Below are 21,764 nucleotides of genomic sequence, written 5' to 3' on the forward strand. Positions count from 1 at the left end.
TCTTAAAATCTTAAAATCTTAAAATCTTAAAATCTTAAAATCTTAAAATCTTAAAATCTTAAAATCTTAAAATCTTAAAATCTTAAAATCTTAAAATCTTAAAATCTTAAAATCTTAAAATCTTAAAATCTTAAAATCTTAAAATCTTAAAATCTAAAATCTAAAAATCTTAAAATCTTAAAATCTTAAAATCTTAAAATCTTAAAATCTTAAAATCTTAAAATCTTAAAATCTTAAAATCTTAAAATCTTAAAATCTTAAAATCTTAAAATCTTAAAAACTTAAAATCTTAAAATCTTAAAATCTAAAATCTTAAAATCTTAAAATCTTAAAATCTTAAAATCTTAAAATCTAAAATCTAAAATCTTAAAATCTTAAAATCTTAAAATCTTAAAAATCTTAAAATCTTAAAATCTTAAAATCTTAAAATCTTAAAATCTTAAAATCTTAAAATCTTAAAATCTTAAAATCTTAAAATCTTAAAATCTTAAAATCTTAAAATCTTAAAATCTTAAAATCTTAAAATCTTAAAATCTTAAAATCTTAAAATCTTAAAATCTTAAAATCTTAAAATCTTAAAATCTTAAAATCTTAAAATCTTAAAATCTTAAAATCTTAAAATCTTAAAACCAAAAATCTTAAAATCTTAAAATCTTAAAATCTTAAAATCTTAAAATCTTAAAATCTTAAAATCTTAAAATCTTAAAATCTTAAAATCTTAAAATCTTAAAATATGAAAATCTTAAAATTCAAAATCTTAAAATCTTAAAATCTTAAAATCTTAAAATCTTAAAATCTTAAAATCTTAAAATCTTAAAATCTTAAAATCTTAAAAATCTTAAAATCTTAAAATCTTAAAATCTTAAAATCTTAAAATCTTAAAATCTTAAAATCTCAAAATCTTAAAATCTTAAAATCTTAAAATCTTAAAATCTTAAAATCTTAAAATCTTAAAATCTTAAAATCTTAAAATCTTAAAATCTTTAAATCCTAAAATCAAAAATTATAAATAAAAAAATTAAAATTAAAAATTCAAGATTCAAGTTTCAAAATTCAAAACTCAAAATTAAAAATTAAAAATTAAAAATTCAAAATTTTTTTTTTTTAAATGATTATCAAGCAAAAATTGCGCAGAGCATTCTCATAAGCTTTTACACAGGGTGCGAGTATGCGCTGTTAAATTGCCACCGGAGCAATTGCTGTAGGAACTCCTTTAGGAATTTCTGAAGAAACTACAGGAAGATTTTCAGTAGAAGCTCCTTTTGTAATTCTAGAAGGACGTTCTAGTGGAACTCGTACAGAAATTTCCGAAAAGGAGGACTGCTGCCATTTGATTTTTTGAAGAATTTATAGAGAAATTTACGAACACCTTGAGGATTTTCTTGATAAATTTCCGGAGTAGTTGCTAAAGGTTTTTCTTGAAAAACTCATGGAGGATTTCCTGAGGAAATTCCAGGTAGAATTTTTGGAGGATTTTCCGAAAAAACCTCTTTGATAGATTTTCGGAAGAATTCCTGGTAAAATTCCCGAAGAAATATCGAATTTGAATTTCTGCTGAAACTCCTACAGAAATTTCCAGAAGAACTCCTGAAGGTATTTCTGGTGGAATTTCTGGATGAATTCCTAGAGGAACTCTTCAAGGTTCTCAAAGACGTTCTCTCGACGAACCTATGGAGGAATTTGTGGACGACTTTTCTGGAGGAATTGCTTCAGGAATTTCCAAGCCTTGAGAACACCTTGAGAAATTTTCGGATTAACATTTGGAAGTATTTTCGAATTTCTGAAGAAATTTTTGAAGGATCTCCTGGTGAAATTTCTGGAGTAACTCCCGGAAGAATTTCCGGAGAAAATATTAGAGGAATATCTGTGGGACTTTTCAGGAGAAATTGTGCGATTTTCTGGAGAAACTGGTGGAGGACTTTTCGGAGGTACTCCTGGAGGTATTCTAGAGGAATTTCAAAGGAATACTCGGAGGAGCTGCTTCCTAAAAGATTTTCAAGGGGAACTCATGGAATAATTCTTGAAGGACCTTCTGGAGAGATTTCTGACGGAAGCTCTTGAATGAATTCCTGGAAAAATTCCTGAAGGAATTTCCAGGGGAGTTCCTGTCGAATTTTACGGAGAAATTTGTGGATCTTAGAGGTATTTTTGGAGGAATTCCTGAAGGAACTCTTGGAGGAAAGGAAGGAAATTCCGAAAGAGTGTTTAGAGCAATTTCCGTAAGAAATTCTGACGACCTTTCCAGAGGATCTCTTGGAAGAATTTTGAAGGCCAGGGAGAATTGTCGAATGAACTCCAGAAGGAATTTTCTTAGGAACTCCTGGAGGAATTTCCGGAAGAACTCCTAGAGGATTTCCTGGAAGTATTTGCCGATGTATTTCAGAAGAAGGTTCTGAGGTAACTTCCGGTGGAACTCTTGGAAGATTTTTAGGAGGAACTCCGGGAATAATTCTTGAGGAACCATCTGGAAGAGCTCTTGGAGGAATTTTGGAAACAATCTCTTGGAGAGTTTCCGGAAGAACTTCTGCAAACTTCTTAAAAATTATCCAAAAGAGCTTCTGGAGGAATTTCTGGAGAAATTCCTGCAGGAATTTCCGGAGGAATTGCTGTCGAATTTTCCGGCGAAACTCGTGGATAACTCTTGGAGAAATTTCTGAAGGAAATCTTGAAGGAATTTCCGTAGAAGCTACTGAAAGAATTTTTGAAGTAATATTTAGAGGTATTTTCGGAGGAATTTCTGAAGGAACTCGTGGAAGAATGATGGAAGAACTCCATGAGGAAATTCCGAAGTTTACAGAGAAATTTCCGTAGGAACTCCTGAAGATCTTTCCGGAGATTTTTTTGGGGGAATTTCGAGATAAGATCTAGGGGGAATGATCGAATGCACTCCTAGAGGAAATTTCTTAAGAACTCCTGGAGGAGTTAATGGAAGAATTCTTGGAAGAATTTCTTAAGAAACTTCCGGAAACACTTCTGGAGGAATTTCCGAAGAAACTCCTGAAGGAATTCCTGGAAATACTTGGCAAGGTATTTCGGAAGAAGGTGCTGAAGTCGCTCGTTAAGAAATTTCCGAAGATACTCTTAGAAGATTTTCAGGAGGAACTTCGGGAATAACTCTTGAAGGACCTTCTGGTGGAACTAGTGAAGGAATTTTCGGAACAATCTTTTGAAAAGTTTCCGGAAGAATTTTTGCAGGTTTTTCTGGAAGAATATCCGTAAAATCTCCTAGAGGAATTTCTGGAGGAATTCCTGAAGAAATTTTCACGGCAGTTCCTGCACAATTTTCCGGCGTTATTCATATACAATTCTTGGAGGAATTTACTAACGAACTCTTGAAGGAATCTCCGCAGAAGCTACTGAAGGAATGTTTGGAGTAATTTGAAATATTCGGAGGAGCTACTGGAGCTATTCCCGAAGGAACCCCTTCATGAGAAAGATTTTCAAGAGAAACTCCTGGAATAATTCTTGAAGGACCGGCTGGAGGAACTCCTGGCGGAAATTCCGGAAAAAATATTTTGGTGAGTTTTCGGAGGATCTTCTGCAGGGATTTCTGGAGAAATATCCGAAAGAGCTGCTGGAGGAATTTCTGGAGAAAACTCTTGAAAGAACTCCGTAGAAGCTTCTGAAGAAATTTTCGAAGTAATTCTTAGAGGTATTTTCGGAGGAATTTTCTGAAGGAACCCATGGACGAATGGTGGAAGACCTCTTTAAGGAAATCCTGAAGGAGTTTTTAGAGAAATCTCGTAGGAACTTCTCAAGAACTTTTCGGAGGATTTCTTGGAGGAATTTCGAGGTGAAGTCTAGGGGGAATGGTCAAATGAACTCCTGGAGGAAATTTCTAAAGAACTCTGGAGGAATTTCATTAAAAACTTCTGGAGGAATTTCCGAAGAAACATCTGGAGGAATTCCTACTTGCCGAGGATTATCGGAAAAAGTTTCTGAAGCTACTTCCGGAGAAACTCGTTTCCGAAGAAACTCCTGGTAGATTTTTAGGAGTTTTTGGAATAATTCTTGAAGGACCTTCTGGAGGAACTAATGGAGGAATTTCCGAAAAAAAAACAAGAAGAGAACTGCTGGAGGAATTTGCATAGGTACTTGCGGATGTATTTTAGAAGCAATTTTTAAAGTAACTTCCGGAAGAACTCTTTGAGGAATTTCTAAAATCCTGATGGACTTTTATTGGGACTTTTTGAGAAATTTTCAAATCAAGCCGCTGGAACAAGGAGTTAGCAGGACTATCGGGAGGAACTTCGACCATATTTTTCGAAGTAACTCTTGTATGAATTTCCGGAGAAATTCTTGTATCAATTTCTAAGGAATTTCCAAAGGAACTTCTAGAGGAATTTCTGGATTAACTCCTGGAGGAGTTTTTGGAAGAATTTCTGAAGAAACTCGTTGAGGAATTCCTGAACGAATTAGCGGAGGTATTTCCGAAACAGTTTTTGGGTACTTGCCGGAGCAACTCCTGGAAGAAGTTCGGGAGGAATGTTTCGAAGATCTCCTGGTGGACTTTCCGTCGGAACTCATGGGGGCATTTCCGAAGAAATCGTTGGAAAAAATTCCGAAGGAACTCCTGTAGGATTTTCTGAAGGAGCTCCTGGAGGACATTGTGGAAGAATTTCTGAAGAAATTTTGGTAGGAATCGCTGAGGAATTTTCCGAAGGAATTCTTGGAACAGTTTTTGAAGAATTTTTGAGGGAGAAGTACTTGAACGAATTTTCCGAGGAATTTCTAAATGTGTTTTTGGAGGAATTTCTGAAGGATTTCTTCGTAACTGCAGTTGAATTTCAATGTATAAAATAAGACCACACTAACTGTAAATGATCTATTATGCCATGGCGACAATATTTTTATCGGAACACAGGTCCACTAAAAATCTAAAATTTTTAAAATACTAAACCAAAACGTTAAGCCTGAAAAACTGAAAATCTTTGAACAAAAACTTTAAAAACAAAGTATTGGCTATTTTTCATACTGTTTACAAAAACTCGATGTATCAAAATGCTGCAAATTAAAACGAAAATTATTCATTTGTTATCATATTGTATGTTAACGGGCAAAATTGAGAGAAATAAAATATAACATTCTTCAGAATTGTATTTTTAACCATGAAAGAAAATTCCCGAACACCCCTAACCCAGCTGGCGAAAGCAAGGTTTCTGCTGGCTGGTTATTACGTCGTTTTTGTCATTACGTCGAACATATTACGTTTTACACAGCTTTATTTTGGAGAAAAAATGCCAATTACATCACTTTTTGTTACACAAAACAGATGTAATAATACATGCGATTTACGACGGCGATGATGTGCATCAAATCTGATGTGATATTACAATTTTTTTTTTGCTGTGAAGCTGGATTGTGTACTTTTGGATTTATTGATCGAATCAAATAAGCCGAAAACTATATTAAATTTCATTTATTCATCGTATACAGTGTTATGTGAAATTGTTCTGTAACGCATCAACTGCCGTTTTTGCAACTTTGAGCTCAAGCGAGCAATCAGAACCAATTTCCAGATCGAATAAGTGACGGAGGTGTATTTTCCTGTATATTTTGGTTGAAATCCCCATACAAACTTCAAATCAAATGCGCCAGTTTATGCAACAAGCGGGCTGAAATTTTGAGGGATTGATTTTCTGATCCAAAGACACAATCCTGGGGTGTGCCCCGTGGAATTTGACAACATTTTGTTTTACAATGTTGTGAAAACTCATATGTGAATATGTACGTTATGTGGAAGATATTGATTTGGAAAATGTATTGGAGGCAGGGTAGAAATATTTCACAGTCAATGCAGTGAAAAACATGGATCTCAGTAAAATCTGCTGTCGGCTTCATCGCCGCCGTGGTGAGTGCGACTGGGTGCAGCCGAAAAATCATTTCCAACACCGACTATTCAATTTCGCATTCAGCCACTCTCAAGTCGCTCTGACATGCTGCTCAGTTCGCGCCTTACCGTATGACTGTGAGTGGCCCATTTAAACGCGTGGTGAATTTTTTCAATTTGCTGGGTGAATGTGTACATTTTGCTGTGGTAAATTTTATCTTCGCGGCGCTGTGGGTGATGTGAGTTCTGTTGTTTACTTTTCTGCCTCTCCGGGAATGTGAGGTTGATTTCAAAGCAGGAAGAAAATAAAAAAATGATATAAAAAACATCACCTTCATCCAGTGCTGCCGAATATTTACAACCCTGATTCGAGGTACACACTTAAAATTCTAAGTTTACCAATTGCCGAGAATCCAACAGCCGATATATTGGTAATAATTTCGACGAATTTCGGTAAAATTTTTACCGAGATTTCGGTAAACTTTACCGAGTAATCGGTAATCGTTACCGAGATCTCGGCAAAAAATCAACTTTGCCGAATTTCGTCAAAATATTGACGAAATTTCGGTAAAGAAATTACCGAATTTCAGTAAAAAATATTACTAAGATCTCGGCTGTTGGAATCTCGGCAAAAATTTTGCCGAGGTCTACAAAATAATTTAAGTGTGTAACCACTTTCCCTTCGATGGGACTCGAACCCACCACCCTCAGTACGAACCTTTATGTTTCCTGGGCCAGTCTACTCTGCATATCAGATCACCGTTGCGCTAATAGGAAACATCATCAGCCAAATCTTAGTCGTCCAGATGCTCCAAAGTAATAGTCCCAGAACAGCCCACGGCTTGGTACACGGTCAAACGCATTCACCATGATCTCATCGATTACTATGAGAAACAGTAGCGGTGCCGGTGATAAAATACATCCTTCCTGAGCAAAGTCTGAGTCATAATGAGAACATATAGAAAACATATTTTGATGTTGACATCATATTGAAATCACAATTTGTTTTCAAGTATGAATCATCATGATTGATTACATATTTTGATCTCATTTTGCTGTTGATTTCTAAATTATATGATCTGATATCAAACTTTGTACTTATTTTGTTATAGAGGAAACCAATATCAAAATTAGTTTTCTATTTGCTCTCATCGATAGCAGGTACGTAAAGGCTATATGTTCGCTGATGTCTGTGTGTGTACACCAAAAGAGCAAAAAGTCTAGTTCACTTTTGTACTTACCCTTGACCGATTTCTTCGCAACAGATTGCTTTCGACGCAGTATTCTGCACCATTGTTCCTTATTGAAAATTGGCCGGATCGGACAATGGCCTTGGATGTTATCGCCAAAATACTTTTTCTCATAAAAAAGCGCGTAAAAAAGTCTCGCTCACTGTTTTTGTACTTACCTTTGACCGATTTCTTCGCAACAGGTTGCATTCGACGCTGTATTCTGCTCCATTGTTCCTTATTGAAAATTGGCCAGCCCGGACAATGGGCTTGGAAGTTATGGCAAAAATACTTTTTCTCATAAAAAAGTGCGTAAAAAAGTTTCGCTCACTTTTTTTTGTACTTACCCTTGATTTCTTTGCAACAGGTTGCATTCAACACAATATTCTGCTTGTTAACGCAGAAGCCGTCAAGCTGGCAACCTTGCCCAACACCGAATCTGAAGGGCACTCGTCAGCTATCAAAGCGCCACGTCAGCTGCCGAAGCGCCGCGTCGACGCTGGTGGAATGACATCGCTCGTTTGACAAGCAGTCATCGGGCTCTTCCGGTCATTCTTCGCCACATTCCAGCTACGTTGAAGCAGCAGTGAGACGTTTACGATTTAAGAAAACAGTGAATTTAGTTAAGAGAATTTGAAAATTAAAATACGGTTCAGAAAATTAGCGTGTAGTGCTCGATTCGATTTTCCACCGATTAAGGATTAGTTCGGTAGGCCAGATTGTAGTCGCAAAGTGAGGTTAGTTGAGTCAGGTCAAAGCTATCCACATAATTTATTATTTTTATCCGCAGTCATAGCGTGAAATCCATCGTCGCAGTCTGTCCAGTCTGTGGTCCAGTAGGTCCTTCCGACAAATCCTGAAAAGAAAAAGTGAGAAAATAATATTAAATGAAGATAATATCAGATAATTAATTAACTGAATTTAGGCCACTAGGTAGAGGTTAGTGTGTGGCACAGCAGGTGCGCAAGATATATAGGCCCACCGAATTGTGAGTAATTATTGAATACTTACTGTGAAATATTATACTTACGTTTCGATCTAATTATAGTTGAAGCTCAATACACAAAGCTATCAGAACCGGTTTGTGTTTTTCCTTGCGCCCTGCCAGCCTCGACAAATCTTCAAAATTCGTGGCAACATGGAAGACAGCGCGACCGATGGCCACGAGGAATACAACTGTGTGGCCTGCCAACGGCCAGATAGTGCGGACAACATGGTCCAGTGCGACCAGTGCGACGTCTGGAAGCATTACGCCTGCGCCGAGGTGAATGAGAGCATCCGGGATCGATCCTTCTTGTGTGGTGATTGCACCGCGCATGCCGCACACCAGAGTGATGACGTCATATCGGTCCGAAGTGAATTCAGCCACACTAGCTCAACATCGGTGTTCTCCGTCTGCCTGAATCAGCTGGTGGAACGACAGCAGACCGAACGCGCTCGTGTGGAACTGGAACTCCAGCGGCGCCACTTGGACGAGCAGCAGAAACTGATCGACAGAGTACTAGATGGGGAGGAAATTGCGAGCCATCGTAGTGGCGGCACGAGAGGTGGTGCAATCATCGATGCGACTTCACCTTCGTCGAATATGCGCTTAGTGACACCAACTCCTCCTGGAGCTCCTCTGGCACCGAATGCTCGTCGGTCGATGCCTCCACCCAGTGATACACCGAAAACTACCGCTCCAGTGATGGTGTCAATTCCACTCTCGGCGATCGAGCCAGGTACCGTGGAATTTCTGAAGGCCAAAAGGGATCCGAAAGCTGCCTTCATAGCCCTCAAGGATCGGGTTGAGCAGTGCGAGCATCGCGCCAACCCAACATCTGAAGAGCTGGCAAATCTACGATCTCAAGTAGAAATGTGCCGGAAGCTTTTGGAGAAGTTTCAACACGGCGCAGAAACAAGCCAGCCAGTTCATCGTTCAGCTCCGGTCAACTCGTCGATGGTGCGGCCACCAAAGCCAGCGGCGAACACGTCGCAAGTGAAGAAGCAGACCGGCACCATCCCGAAGACGAACCGATCGATGCAACAGACTCCCGCAGACGACCAGATACAGTGGGATCGTCATTCATCAGATGGAGCAGTTGGTGGAACCGATCCACTTGAGGATCTATGGTCGCTAAGGATGCCGGTAAGACAAACCAGCCGGCCACCGGTAAGTCGAACGATGGAACCCCAGGTAAGCGTCAAGCCTTGAGTACTACTATGCAACTTACAAACCCATACGATTCAGAACATTGCCCTACGACCAAAACAACTACCAGCGAGCAGCAGCGATTTGTCGCGCGCCCGGTAGAACATAATATGCCTCCTATAAATTCTCTGGAGCAGCAGCGAAATTTATTCGCGCGCTCTCTTGATTTAAATCAGACCAGTTACATTGAACAAAATTTAACCGAAGTGGAAACGCGTCCTCCCCCTCGCGTGCGGTTAATTCGTCTCAGCCCCTCGACAATACGAAAGCGTGATACAAAACCAAGTGATTCCCCAACGAGATCCAGTTCGCCCAACACAGCAGCAGTTAGCAGCAAGGCAGTCCCTGGCTAAAGAACTTCCTCGATTCACCGGTGACCCAGCGGAATGGCCGATCTTCATCTCTAACTATCGCTACACAACGAAAGCCTGTGGTTTTACAGATGGAGAAAATATGCTGCGCCTCCAACGGTGCCTGTCTGGACCAGCGCTTGAAACGGTTCGCTGTCGGTTGGTGCTGCCAGCAGCAGTCCCGCAGGTCATCGAGACACTTCGCTTGCGGTTCGGACGACCGGAATTGCTGATCAACGCTCTGCTTCGTAAGGTGCGAGAAATTCCAGCCCCAAAGTCGGATAAGCTGGAAGGACTAATTGACTTCGGAATGGCAGTGCAGGCGTTATGTGACCATATAGAAGCTGCGAACGAACGCGCTCACCTATCAAACCCGTCACTGCTGCAGGAACTCGTCGCTAAACTTCCTGCGGATCAACGAATGATGTGGGCGGGGTATAAGCGAGGATTCCAAGAAGTCGATCTCAAAACCTTCGGCGATTATATGGCAGCTGTGGTACGAGATGCGACAAGTGTAGTGACCTTCGAACCAGAGGTCAAACGAAACAACCCTCGCGACCGCCCGAAGGGCAAAGGATTCATTAACTCCCACGCAGTGGAAACGCCCGGAAGGACATGGGATTCATCGAGTGATCCGACAGAAACGGCGAAGCAGTTCAATTGCCTGAACCAGTCTTCAAAAAATCCCACTCTGGGAGCTGCTGAGATTCAAAAAATGGTAGAGAGATCAATCCCAATCACGCAAACGATCCCAATCCAGGCATGCATTGTCTTTTTTCACTTTGTATGGGAGGATTGAATCCTGGGATTTAATCCCAAAACATTTGATGCTTTTTGTACAATCCCAATCTAGTAATCTATTTGACATTATTCAGTAATTCAATTTCACTGAAGTGTCAGTCAAGGTTTTTTTACCCAGATCAATTTTGTATGTTCAAAATGTATTATTGCATTTCACAATCAGTCATTATTCATTGCAGATAAGGCCGCACATATAAAATAGTTTACCAGCAATCCTGCACAATTCTGTATTATTGAATGTCCTTCTTATCATGGGCATTTTGAGGAGCTGAAACGATCGATAATCCACAACCCAATCGACGATAATAATATCCTAAAAAACAATCCTCATATGGCGGTCTTGTGGTGATAATCCAAAAAATTAATAATACCAAACTATAGAATAAATATGATAAATAATTTTGTTTTATTGACATAATTCTTTAGTTTCATTTACCACAATGCCATGTATCGAAAAACATAGTTGAAGAACCAAAGAATGCACTGTTCTTATTTGATTTCAGTACAGTGATTGACCTTTTTTTCTACCAACGCCAGCCGTTTGCAATGGGCCTTCTATAGATTCACTGCTATAAGGGTGATGATATGACGTCCACTACTTTTTGAGATGTATCAACCTCCTCCCCCCGTATGTATTGTCACTATATCTTGGACCCCTTCCTCCTTCAATCTAAGGATGTTATTTTCGAACGGCCCCTAAATCAGTTCATGTGGATGGTGGCAGGATCTATGATTTTTCGACTTCTCTAAAAATAGCCATTTGCATAGCAGTTTCTTCCACACAGAGCTTAATTTCAAAATATTAAAAACCATTGAAAAAAAAAATCTTCGGTATTTTTTGAGAATCCTGGCGGTTGTCAACATTTCGTTTCTGGGTAAAGAGAAGAAAAACAAAAGGCCCTTCCACGGGAACTGAGCTCCCGTTAGTGTCAGTATAGTGGACGACTGGTTTTAACATACCCTATCGGTCTTAGCCGAACGTGAAAGGATGGATGAACAAACATTACTTCCAGCAACAGGATGGTTCAATTCAGTCACGCCCAACCAACATTTAATACGTTCTTTCCCGAAAATACCTACCATAATGTGGATAGTCCTACTAATCCTTTTTGAACGGTATTTTATATCATTGTTAGGTTTAACAAAGTATTATCAGGTTCCTCATCTCTATAGAGTTCTGTATCCTTCGAATTCCACCATGGAATATAGATACAGATTTCTTATCTTCTACAGTATTTTAATAAAAGCATCAAAAATATATTTCAAATTCCGACTTCACTACTTATATTAACCAATTATGTGAAATTTCAGTTTATTTGTACTCCTAATTTAGCAAAACAGTTTTCCAAAGATTTAAATCTAGGATTGAATCCGAGCATCAATCATGCATGCTGAGATTAGAAAAACTAAGGATTTGAAACAATCTTTAAAATAAGGATTATTTCAAAGCATGCTTGTTTCAATCTGAGAGTAGAAGGATGCTCTTGAAACACTGCCCTGAACTGCAATAAGAGCGGTCACCGAGTACGAGATTGTAACGCGTTCAAACAGTTGACAGTCGATGATCGTTGGAGACGAGTCCGTGCGCTGAGTCTATGTCAAAACTGTCTATTCAGCCATGGACGACGCGCGTGCCGAGGCAGAAAGTCTTGCGACATCAATGGCTGCCAGTACCGTCATCATCCGCTTCTCCACTCATCTAGAGGCCCACCAAAGTCATCGGAATCCACCGTTCAAGTCGCAGAAAACCACACCCATCGGCACCTGAGTTCCTCGACGTTGTTCCGAATCATTCCCGTCACTCTTTACGGGGAGAACAGTTCGATCAACACGTTCGCCTTTCTTGACGAGGGATCGGATCTGACATTGGTGGAAAGTGACTTGATTACTTCGCTGGGACTAAAAGGCACTCCTCTCCCTCTATGCCTTCGTTGGACTGGGAATACTTCACGCGTAGAGAAGGGTTCCCAACAGGTCACTGTCGAGATAGCTGGACTAGGGCAGGACAAGCGGCACAAATTGCTAAACGCGCGCACTGTAAAGAACCTGGGTCTTCCCTGCCAAAGTTTCCAGATGGATGCGGCAGTTAAGCGCACAAGCACCTAACGGGCATTCCTGTCAGCAGCTACAAGAACGCTGTTCCGAAGATTCTTATCGGGATCGATAATTTGCGGCTAGCGCTACCATTGAAAGTACGAGAAGGAGAAGATGGGACGGCGCCGGTGGCGGTGAAAACCAGACTAGGTTGGTGCGTCTACGGTCCCCATGAAAGCAGTAAACAAGATTCATACAGTTTCCACATCTGCGAATGTTCCTGTGATGAAACACTTCACGAGGCGGTGAAAGACTTCTTCGCCATTGAAGGAGTAGGAGTATGTCCGACAGTAATCCTGATGAAGCAGGAAGACGAACGGGCGCTAACCATAATGGAAGCCACAACTTACCGTGTTGGATACCGCTTCGAAACGGGACTAATTTGGAAAGAAGACCACGTAGAGTTCCCGAACAGCTATTACATGGCAGTGCGTCGGCTGGAATGCCTAGAGCGCAGGATGGATCGTGACACGGTACTGAAGGAGAATCTGCACCGACAAATACGCGAATACGCAGCAAAAGGATACGCGCACAAGGCTACGAAAGCAGAAATGGAAGCAGCGGATCCAAGGAGAGTATGGCACCTCCCAGTCGGAGCGGTGATGAACCCAAAGAAACCGGGGAAAGTCCGCGTTATTTGGGACGCTGCGGCTAAGGTCGACGGCGTATCGCTCAACAGTGCACTCCTCAAAGGACCAGATCAACTCTCTTCTCTTCCCGCGATTCTTTTCCGTTTCCGACTGTACGGGGTGGCAGTCAGCTCAGATATCCAGGAGATGTTTCACCAGATCCGAATCCGAAAAGCAGACAAGAACTCCCAACGCTTCCTGTGGCGAGACAACCCGTCTGAGAAGCCCACAGTATACCTGATGGACGTTGCCACATTCGGCAGTACTTGTTCACCGGCATCAGCACAGTTCGTTAAAACAGGAACGCCGAGCAACACCGAGAGCTGTATCCGGAAGCGGTAAAAGCGATTATCAACGACCACTACGTTGATGATTATCTGGCGAGTTTCAGCACGGAAGAGGAAGCAGCAAAAGTGGCACGCGAGGTACGACACGTACACGGCAACGGAGGGTTCGAATTGCACAACTGGCGGTCGAACAGTAGCACGGTGCTAGAACGACTGGGCGAAGTTCCACTTGCAGCCGAAAAGCAACTGAAACTCGTTGACGGAGTGAATACAGAGAGAGTGCTCGGAATGCTATGGAGTCCTTCAACCGACGAGCTGAGCTTTTCCACCCAGATGAGTGTAGAAGTCCAGTCACTGATTCAAACGGCCACGCGGCCGACAAAGAGGCAGGTACTACGATGCGTGATGACTCTATTTGATCCATTGGGATTGCTCTCACCGTTCCTCATCCATGGCAAAGTTCTTATCCAAGACATTTGGAGAGAAGGCACTGAATGGGACGAACAAGTCAGCACAAACGTATTTGCGAAATGGCAGCGGTGGGTGCAGATGATTGAGTACATCTCCGGGGTGCGCATTCCTAGATGTTATTTCCACCATGCGAATCATAAGACCTATCACAACTCCGAGCTCCATGTGTTCGTCGACGCAAGCGAGGTAGCGTACTCTTGTGCGATCTATCTGCGCACTCTTAGTTCAGAAATGGGTCCGCTGTGCTGCTTAATTGCTGCCAAATCCAAAATTGCTCCGCTAAAGCCGTGGTCTATTCCCAGACTAGAACTACAAGGCTGTGTCTTGGGCGTACGTTGGTCGAAGTTCGTCCGAGAAAATCACGGTATTCCTGTATCCAAGATGGTGTTTTGGACGGATTCCAGAACAGCCCTGGCCTGGATCATGGCCGACCCTAGGAGCTACCGACAATTCGTGTCCTTCAGAGTAGGAGAGATTCTGGAGCACACCACGGCAAGCGAATGGCGATGGGTGCCATCAAAGTCAAACCCAGCAGATGAAGCGACTAAATGGGGCAGCGGTCCGTACTTCGACCCAAACAGTAAGTGGTTCCATGGTCCGGACTTCCTGCGCCTACCGGAGGAAGAGTGGCCTCATCCAAAAGAGCCGGTGATGGTTACTACCGAGGAGATGCGGGCATCGATTCTGCACCACTGTTCATTCGAGCCGGTGATTGACTTCGACCGATTCTCTTCTTGGGATCGGCTACTACGAGCAACCGCATTCGCTCTCCGATTCGTACACGCAATACGACCAAGATGCACCTGAAATACACAGGACAACTTCAGCAGTCTGAACTTCGAGCAGCAGAAACTACGATATGCAAGCTAGTGCAGTACGACTCCTACCCTGATGAGATCGCTGCACTGTCCAACAAGGTACCGAACGAAACCGGGCAGGAGGCTATCGGGAAACACAGCTCCATCTACCGATTAATGCCGATTATGGACGACAACGGGTTGCTACGTGAACGTGGCCGGATCGGAGCAGCTGCAGACATCGGCTACAACGTGTGTCATCCAATTATACTGCCGAGAAATCATCATATCACGGAACTTCTCGTTCGTCGATACCATGAGCGATACCGTCATGGAAATACAGAAACGGTGGTTAACGAGATCCGCCAGCTGTACAGCATTTCAAGACTGCGGTTGGTGGTCAAAAGGGTAAGCCGTGAATGTACGTTCTGCAAGATCCGCCGAGCGAAACCAGCAATTCCACCAATGGCGCCGCTTCCACCTGCTCGCCTGGCTCACCATGAACGGGCCTTCACCTACACAGGGGGGGACTATTTCGGGCCGCTGCTGGTCAAGCTGGGAAGATCAAACGTCAAACGCTGGGTCGCATTGTTCACCTGTTTAACAGTACGTGCCGTCTATCTCGAAGTCGCGTACACACTGTCAACCGAATCCTGTATTTCCTGCGTCCGCCGATTCGTGGGTCGCCGAGGCCCACCCGCCGAATTCTTCAGTGACAACGGAACAAACTTCCAAGGCGCTGACCGAGTGCTGCGACATCAGATTAGCCAGGGACTGTCCGACACCTTCACTAGTACCAATACTAAATGGAACTTCATTCCGCCAGGAGCACCGCACATGGGAGGAGCATGGGAACGCCTGGTGAAGTCAGTAAAAACCTCCATGACCGAGGCGTACTCCGAGGAGAAACTCGATGACGAGGGGCTGCAGACACTGGTCGTGGAGGCTGAACGTATGGTGAACTCGAGGCCTCTGACGTATCTGCCGCTGAGGAGTCTGAGGAGTCGGAGGCACTTACACCGAATCACTTTTTGGTGTTGAGCTCAAGCGGGGTGATACAACGAAGAGATCAACGAAGCAACGATACAGTCTGGGTTCAGCCAAGTGAACTAGTCCGCCGAGAAATCCTGGGGAGATCCTGGGAACTAATCCAGCGTCAGCTGGATGTTTTCTGGAGACGTTGGATGGTCGAATATTTGCCGGTGATCCGCCGACAGCCGAAGTGGTTCGACGAAACTCGTTCGCTAGAACCAGGAGATCTGGTGATGGTCGCAGAACCGACGAAGCGAAACGGATGGGAACGAGGACGAATCATTCGCATGATCTCGAATCCGGATGGTCGACATCGTCAGGCCGTCGTACAGATTGGACAAAGAGCGTGGTGCGGCCGGTCTCAAGGTTAGCGCTGCTTGACCTCAAGGATCATCGTGAGACTCCGGAGAACTTCGGACCACACCTGGGGAGACTGTTAACGCAGAAGCCGTCAAGCTGGCAACCTTGCCCAACACCGAATCTGAAGGGCACTCGTCAGCTGTCAAAGCGCCACGTCAGCTGCCGAAGCGCCGCGTCGACGCTGGTGGAATGACATCGCTCGTTTGACAAGCTGTCATCGGGCTCTTCCGGTCATTCTTCGCCACATTCCAGCTACGTTGAAGCAGCAGTGAGACGTTTACGATTTAAGAAAACAGTGAATTTAGTTAAGAGAATTTGAAAATTAAAATACGGTTCAGAAAATTAGCGTGTAGTGCTCGATTCGATTTTCCACCGATTAAGGATTAGTTCGGTAGGATTATACCTTTGGCGACAGTTGCCAGATTGTAGTCGCAAAGTGAGGTTAGTTGAGTCAGGTCAAAGCTATCCACATAATTTATTATTTTTATCCGCAGTCATAGCGTGAAATCCATCGTCGCAGTCTGTTCAGTCTGTGGTCCAGTAGGTCCTTCCGACAAATCCTGAAAAGAAAAAGTGAGAAAATAATATTAAATGAAGATAATATCAGATAATTAATTAACTGAATTTAGGCCACTAGGTAGAGGTTAGTGTGTGGCACAGCAGGTGCGCAAGATATATAGGCCCACCGAATTGTGAGTAATTATTGAATACTTACTGTGAAATATTATACTTACGTTTCGATCTAATTATAGTTGAAGCTCAATACACAAAGCTATCAGAACCGGTTTGTGTTTTTCCTTTGCGCCCTGCCAGCCTCGACACTGCTCCATTGTTTCCTATTGGAAACTGGTCAGCTCGGACAATGGGCTTGGAAGTTATGGCCAAAATACTTTTTCTCATAAAAAAAGCCTCGCTCACTTTTTTTTGTACTTGCTCTTAGCCGATTTCTTCGCAACAGGTTGTACTCAACACAGTATTCTTCCCAATTGTTTTCTATTGAAAATTGGCCGGATCGGACAATGGCCTTGGAAGTTATGGCCAAAATACTTTTTCTCATAAAAAAAGGGCGTAAAAAAGTCTCGCTTAATTTTTTTTTGTGCTTACCCTTGACCGATTTCTTCGCAACACATTGCATTCGACGCAGTATTCTGCCCGCCTGTTTCTATTGAAAATTGGCCAGATAGGATTATGGGCTCGGTAGATACGTCCAAAATACTTTTTTTTATAAAAAATAGCGTAAAAAAGTCAGGCTCACTTTCTTTGCACTTACCCTAAATCGATTCACTCGCAACAGGTTGCATTCGACGCAGTATTGTGTCTTATTGTTTCTTATTGAAAATTTGCCAGATCTGACAATGGGCTAGAAAGTTATGCCCAAAATACTTTTTTTTTATAAAGAATCGCGTAAAAAAAATCTGGCTCACTTTTCTTGCACTTAGCCTTAACCGATTCACACGCAACAAATTACATTCGACGCAGAATAGTGTCCCATTGTTTCTATTCCATTCCATTGGCCAGGTTGGACTATGGGATCGGAAGTTATGGCCAAAATATAAATTTATACGTAAAAATCGCATAAAAATGTCATTCATTTTTCATGCACTTATCCTCAACCGATTCGCTCGTAACAAATTTCGTTGGTCGCGGAATCCTGTTCCATTATTTTCTATTGAAAATTGGCCAGGTTGGAATATTACCTTAGAAATTATGGCCAAAATCCTTTTTGCCTTTCTTGTGCAACAAAGCTATAATTTCGCCCCGAAAACGAACTATCGGATGCTTCCACACTGATACACGAGAGTTTGGCAGAAGGAAGGTAATGAGATTTATATGATAACAAATATTTCCCTCCGCTCGCGTGTTGGGAATGACATTTTTGTTTTCTTTTTGTGTAGTCGAAACAGTTTAACAAACATCCAAGAGTGATATCAAAAAGTCATGTCAAAATGATTGTCAAATGTGATGTCAAAAAGATTGGAAAAGGAAAAAAATGTCGAAATTCTTATTAGCATATTGTAGATCAAATTGAAAACCGAACTGAGATCTCACGACAATCGCATTTTCTCACATTTCCGGATGTTGCAACCGCATCGCGAGTAGTGCGCATCTGTGCCATAGTCGTGCGCCATCATGCGCACCACTCGCGATGCAGTTGCGACATCCGGGAATGGGACAAAATACGATATTCGGTTTTCAACTGGATCTACAATATCTTTGCTTGAAATAATCCGATTTTCATAGAAAGGTCAAAGAAATTTTTCTATTTTTCTCCTAGCTACTAGCTCATCCTCTATTTTCAAGCACACACATTTTACGAAGGTCTAGAAAGGCACCATCACCGCTAGGTGGATTAATCTGGGTTTTAACGGTTAAAACGACTAAAAAGATATCAAACTAAGTAATCAAAATCCGCAATTTCACAATCTCAAAACAAGTTATCGATTTGCTCTCATGCTTTTCTCGGGTTGCCTCATCCCAACAAATTACCCAGATGGGGTTTGACTTTTGTTTGCAGGATTTGCTCCCAATTATTATGATAGACAATAAGAGAAGGGCGTAAACTCCTCACAATCATTCCTAGCCATAAAAATAGGCTTATTGCAACCTGATACAAGTACGACCAAACAGGAACGGAGAAGCACGCCCCACTAACAAGCTTCAGTTGACCATTGCTAAACTTCTAAAATCATTAGTAATTTTCAAAAGAACACAATAAAACAGGAATGAAAAGTCCGAAAGATTTTTATTTTTTTTTTCAGAATCCATCAATGGCAATAATCATGAAGATTTATTAATTGAATTTTGACATAATGCTATCTGACAGACTATAATAAGTTTACTATTTTTAAAATCCTAAAAAGATTATTGTTGCGGTATTTGTATCTGAATCGAACATAATACGATTATTTTTGACTTCCGGAACGGGAGCATCCGAAAAGTAATGACAGTATATGTATGTAAGCCAAGTAAGGTCCTGGCGAGAACTCTTAAATGATTCCAGTTTCCCAGTTTCTCTCTAACTCCTTCCCACTTCACTGACATTTTTTGACATGTATAATTATATATATACGTTCTCTCAACATAAAGAATCCAAACAAAATACTCCATTTTCTTCGGCTATTGACATTAATTTTCCAGTATTTAATGACGAACACCATCAGACATAATTTTGCACCTCAGTGCTCATATGTAAACAATTTTTGTTAATTGGGCATAACTTGTATGTTTCTGTATTGTTCACACGGCGCCTTTATACTTCAGTTTCTTAAAGATTACCCACAGTAATATTCATAGCTATCTTATTTGAACACGAACGCATGCAGAATCGTTCCGGATTCAGTCAATTCCCACGCTCGATAAAGCGCAAATGGCAGGCAGTCCATTAAGACATACATCCCTCCATTGGTCCCATTCAAGTGAATCGCTTTCCCCAGTTTTGCCACATCAGGATGGCTGTCTGCCAGATCCTGACCAGGAACATTGTCCCCGCTCCATCCCGTGCCTGTGCCACTCTGTCTCAATCCAAGTTAACAACTAAGTGGAGATAATTTCCACTTCTTTGGAGACGAAAATACAACAACCAACATCAGCAGCACGCTCTCTCTAATCCATGTTCGAGGGACAGACCTCGACTATGGCGTAGCTAGAGAGAAGGAGAATGAATATTGCAATCAGATTTTAATTTGTCTGACGAATAATATCAATGCATGTCTGGATTTACTTTTTTATATTCTCCAATGAAGTGATATACAATGAATTGCGACTATACCATTTGATGTAGAGTAACCTGAAATCAATATTATTCCATCTAGTTTTATGAAAATAAAGCCTATGGCTTTTCATGTGATGTAACTCATAGTGATAATGGTTATTTGTAACTAAAATTCTAAACATGTTCGTCTATGCCTGAACCATCCCAAATATAGAACCCTTCTTATCAAGTTTTGTAGCTCCGCCAATGGAACTCATCTTTCTCTCAACTTGACTGGCTTGGCAAGTCCAATTGTTTGCAGTTGACAAATATCTTATAAAACTAGATTAGCGACAACTGCCAACCAACCTACCAACATGAGAAAATGGGTGGATGGCATCCGTGCAATGGAAGGATACTTTGACTGGTACTGAGCGACAGAGGAAAACAACTGGAGCTTTTCTATTTATCCCGGCCTGGTCAGCTCAGTGAATGGAAGTAGAAAAAATTAAATATATTAAAAGACACAGACAGGCGAGAATTTGCACTATGGGGTTATTTCTTCTAGCGAGGAACAAGTACCTCTCGAAGAACCAGCTGCCGGGTAATATGAAGATATCCCCACAATAGGAAAGTACTCCACCAGCAGTGGAACCCTATTGTGGACTGCTGCATACTGCACACAAAACACACTAACTGCAAGGCAAGCAAGCCTTCACAGTCCCGGTCGTCGCCGGTGGCTTGAGCGGAAAAATAATTAAAATGGATAACGAACGTAAATAGCTGCAAATGAAAACGGGAAACGAATTAAACAATTAGGAACCAACGGAAGCGGAAATGGAGAGCAAATTAAATAGCAAAGAAATTTTCCTGATTTCGGGAGACGCGCTAGCAGATTGAAATGCGCTACCGTCTCGCTGCTATACGATTGTACCCTGGGTCCCTGGGTTGCAGTAAATTCGAAACACGATTATGGTTCATGAGACTGAGAAGTGTTCATCGAACTGGAAGACTAAACGTTTTTCGCTGGGTTATCAAATGCAAGAGTTTGGATGAGTTGATTTGAACGTTCAGTGGAATTGAAAATAGATTTCCTTATTGTTCGAGCAAACCAGGTATTTTTCAACAAACTAAAGTTTATTTGTTTGAAATTATCAAAAACCCAGATTATTCCCGGTGATGATGCTTTTTCGTGTATCAAAAATAATAATTCAGTGAAATTCAAACAAATTTCGATAAACCCGGAACTTCTTTTGACGTAGGACTTACGTCTCTCTTTACTATACCGGGTCTCATTCCAAAATATTCAAATCGACCGCGTTACGCTGTGTTGAAAGATTTTAAACGTTAATAGCGTTCGTCTCAATGGACGAATTTATGCGGTAAGCCCCTCAATAGACAGATTTCAAGTATGCCTTTTATGTCCATGCTTGATAAGACTCGGAAAACTTGTTTCAATAGGCATGAAACTGTTTTCAATGAAAAACATTGAGATCAAGGGAACCTATAAATATGGGTACCGCATAATTCTTGCATCATTCCATTAAATACCACGTTCTGATTGGTGCAGACACCAGCGAATGAGCAGCCGCTGGGTCTGCCGAGAAGCCATAAAATAGCGCAACGCGATTTTTTCCTTTCATTCTGACTGGGACAAGCGAAGCAACCGCATCATCGATTGAACAGCACTCACACCTTTTAGCAGGGAATGAAGTCTGCACCGACCGCTTTTTCGGCTCGACACCATCATCAGTCCACCCTACAGACCCGACAAAGCAGCAATGCTGAGCAGATACCGGCAGCAGCAGAGTCGAGCCGAGACCGGCCGGCATCGGTGATGAGTCGAGACAGGCTGAAGAAAAGCCACATGATGCAGCATGTATGTCCAAAAATCAAACGGTTCTTCAGAGAGCCAATAATAGAGATCAATATCAAAGCTTTCAATACCCTTCGGGCTAGAAATTGTACTTGGGTGACAAATCCAATATTCTAGTGATAAAAT

General features: G+C 41.7%; 1 protein-coding gene across 1 annotated transcript in view; it reads left to right on the forward strand.

Moving 5' to 3' along the window:
- Nucleotides 1-16,082, forward strand: part of LOC134209277 (uncharacterized) — a 34,663-nt gene extending 18,581 nt beyond the window's left edge. Inside the window, exons 2-9 of the mRNA XM_062685269.1 lie at nt 7,427-7,578; nt 8,108-9,235; nt 9,572-10,318; nt 11,953-12,438; nt 12,549-13,462; nt 13,516-14,590; nt 14,680-15,689; nt 15,746-16,082. Of these exons, the coding sequence (XP_062541253.1) occupies nt 7,427-7,578; nt 8,108-9,235; nt 9,572-10,318; nt 11,953-12,438; nt 12,549-13,462; nt 13,516-14,590; nt 14,680-15,689; nt 15,746-16,082 (5,849 nt within the window). The remainder of the gene's footprint in view (nt 1-7,426; nt 7,579-8,107; nt 9,236-9,571; nt 10,319-11,952; nt 12,439-12,548; nt 13,463-13,515; nt 14,591-14,679; nt 15,690-15,745) is intronic.
- The last annotated feature ends 5,682 nt before the right edge of the window (nt 16,083-21,764 follow it).

The sequence above is a fragment of the Armigeres subalbatus genome, chromosome 2 (assembly GCF_024139115.2).
Source record: "Armigeres subalbatus isolate Guangzhou_Male chromosome 2, GZ_Asu_2, whole genome shotgun sequence".
In the NCBI taxonomy this organism is placed as follows: Eukaryota; Metazoa; Arthropoda; class Insecta; order Diptera; family Culicidae; genus Armigeres; species Armigeres subalbatus.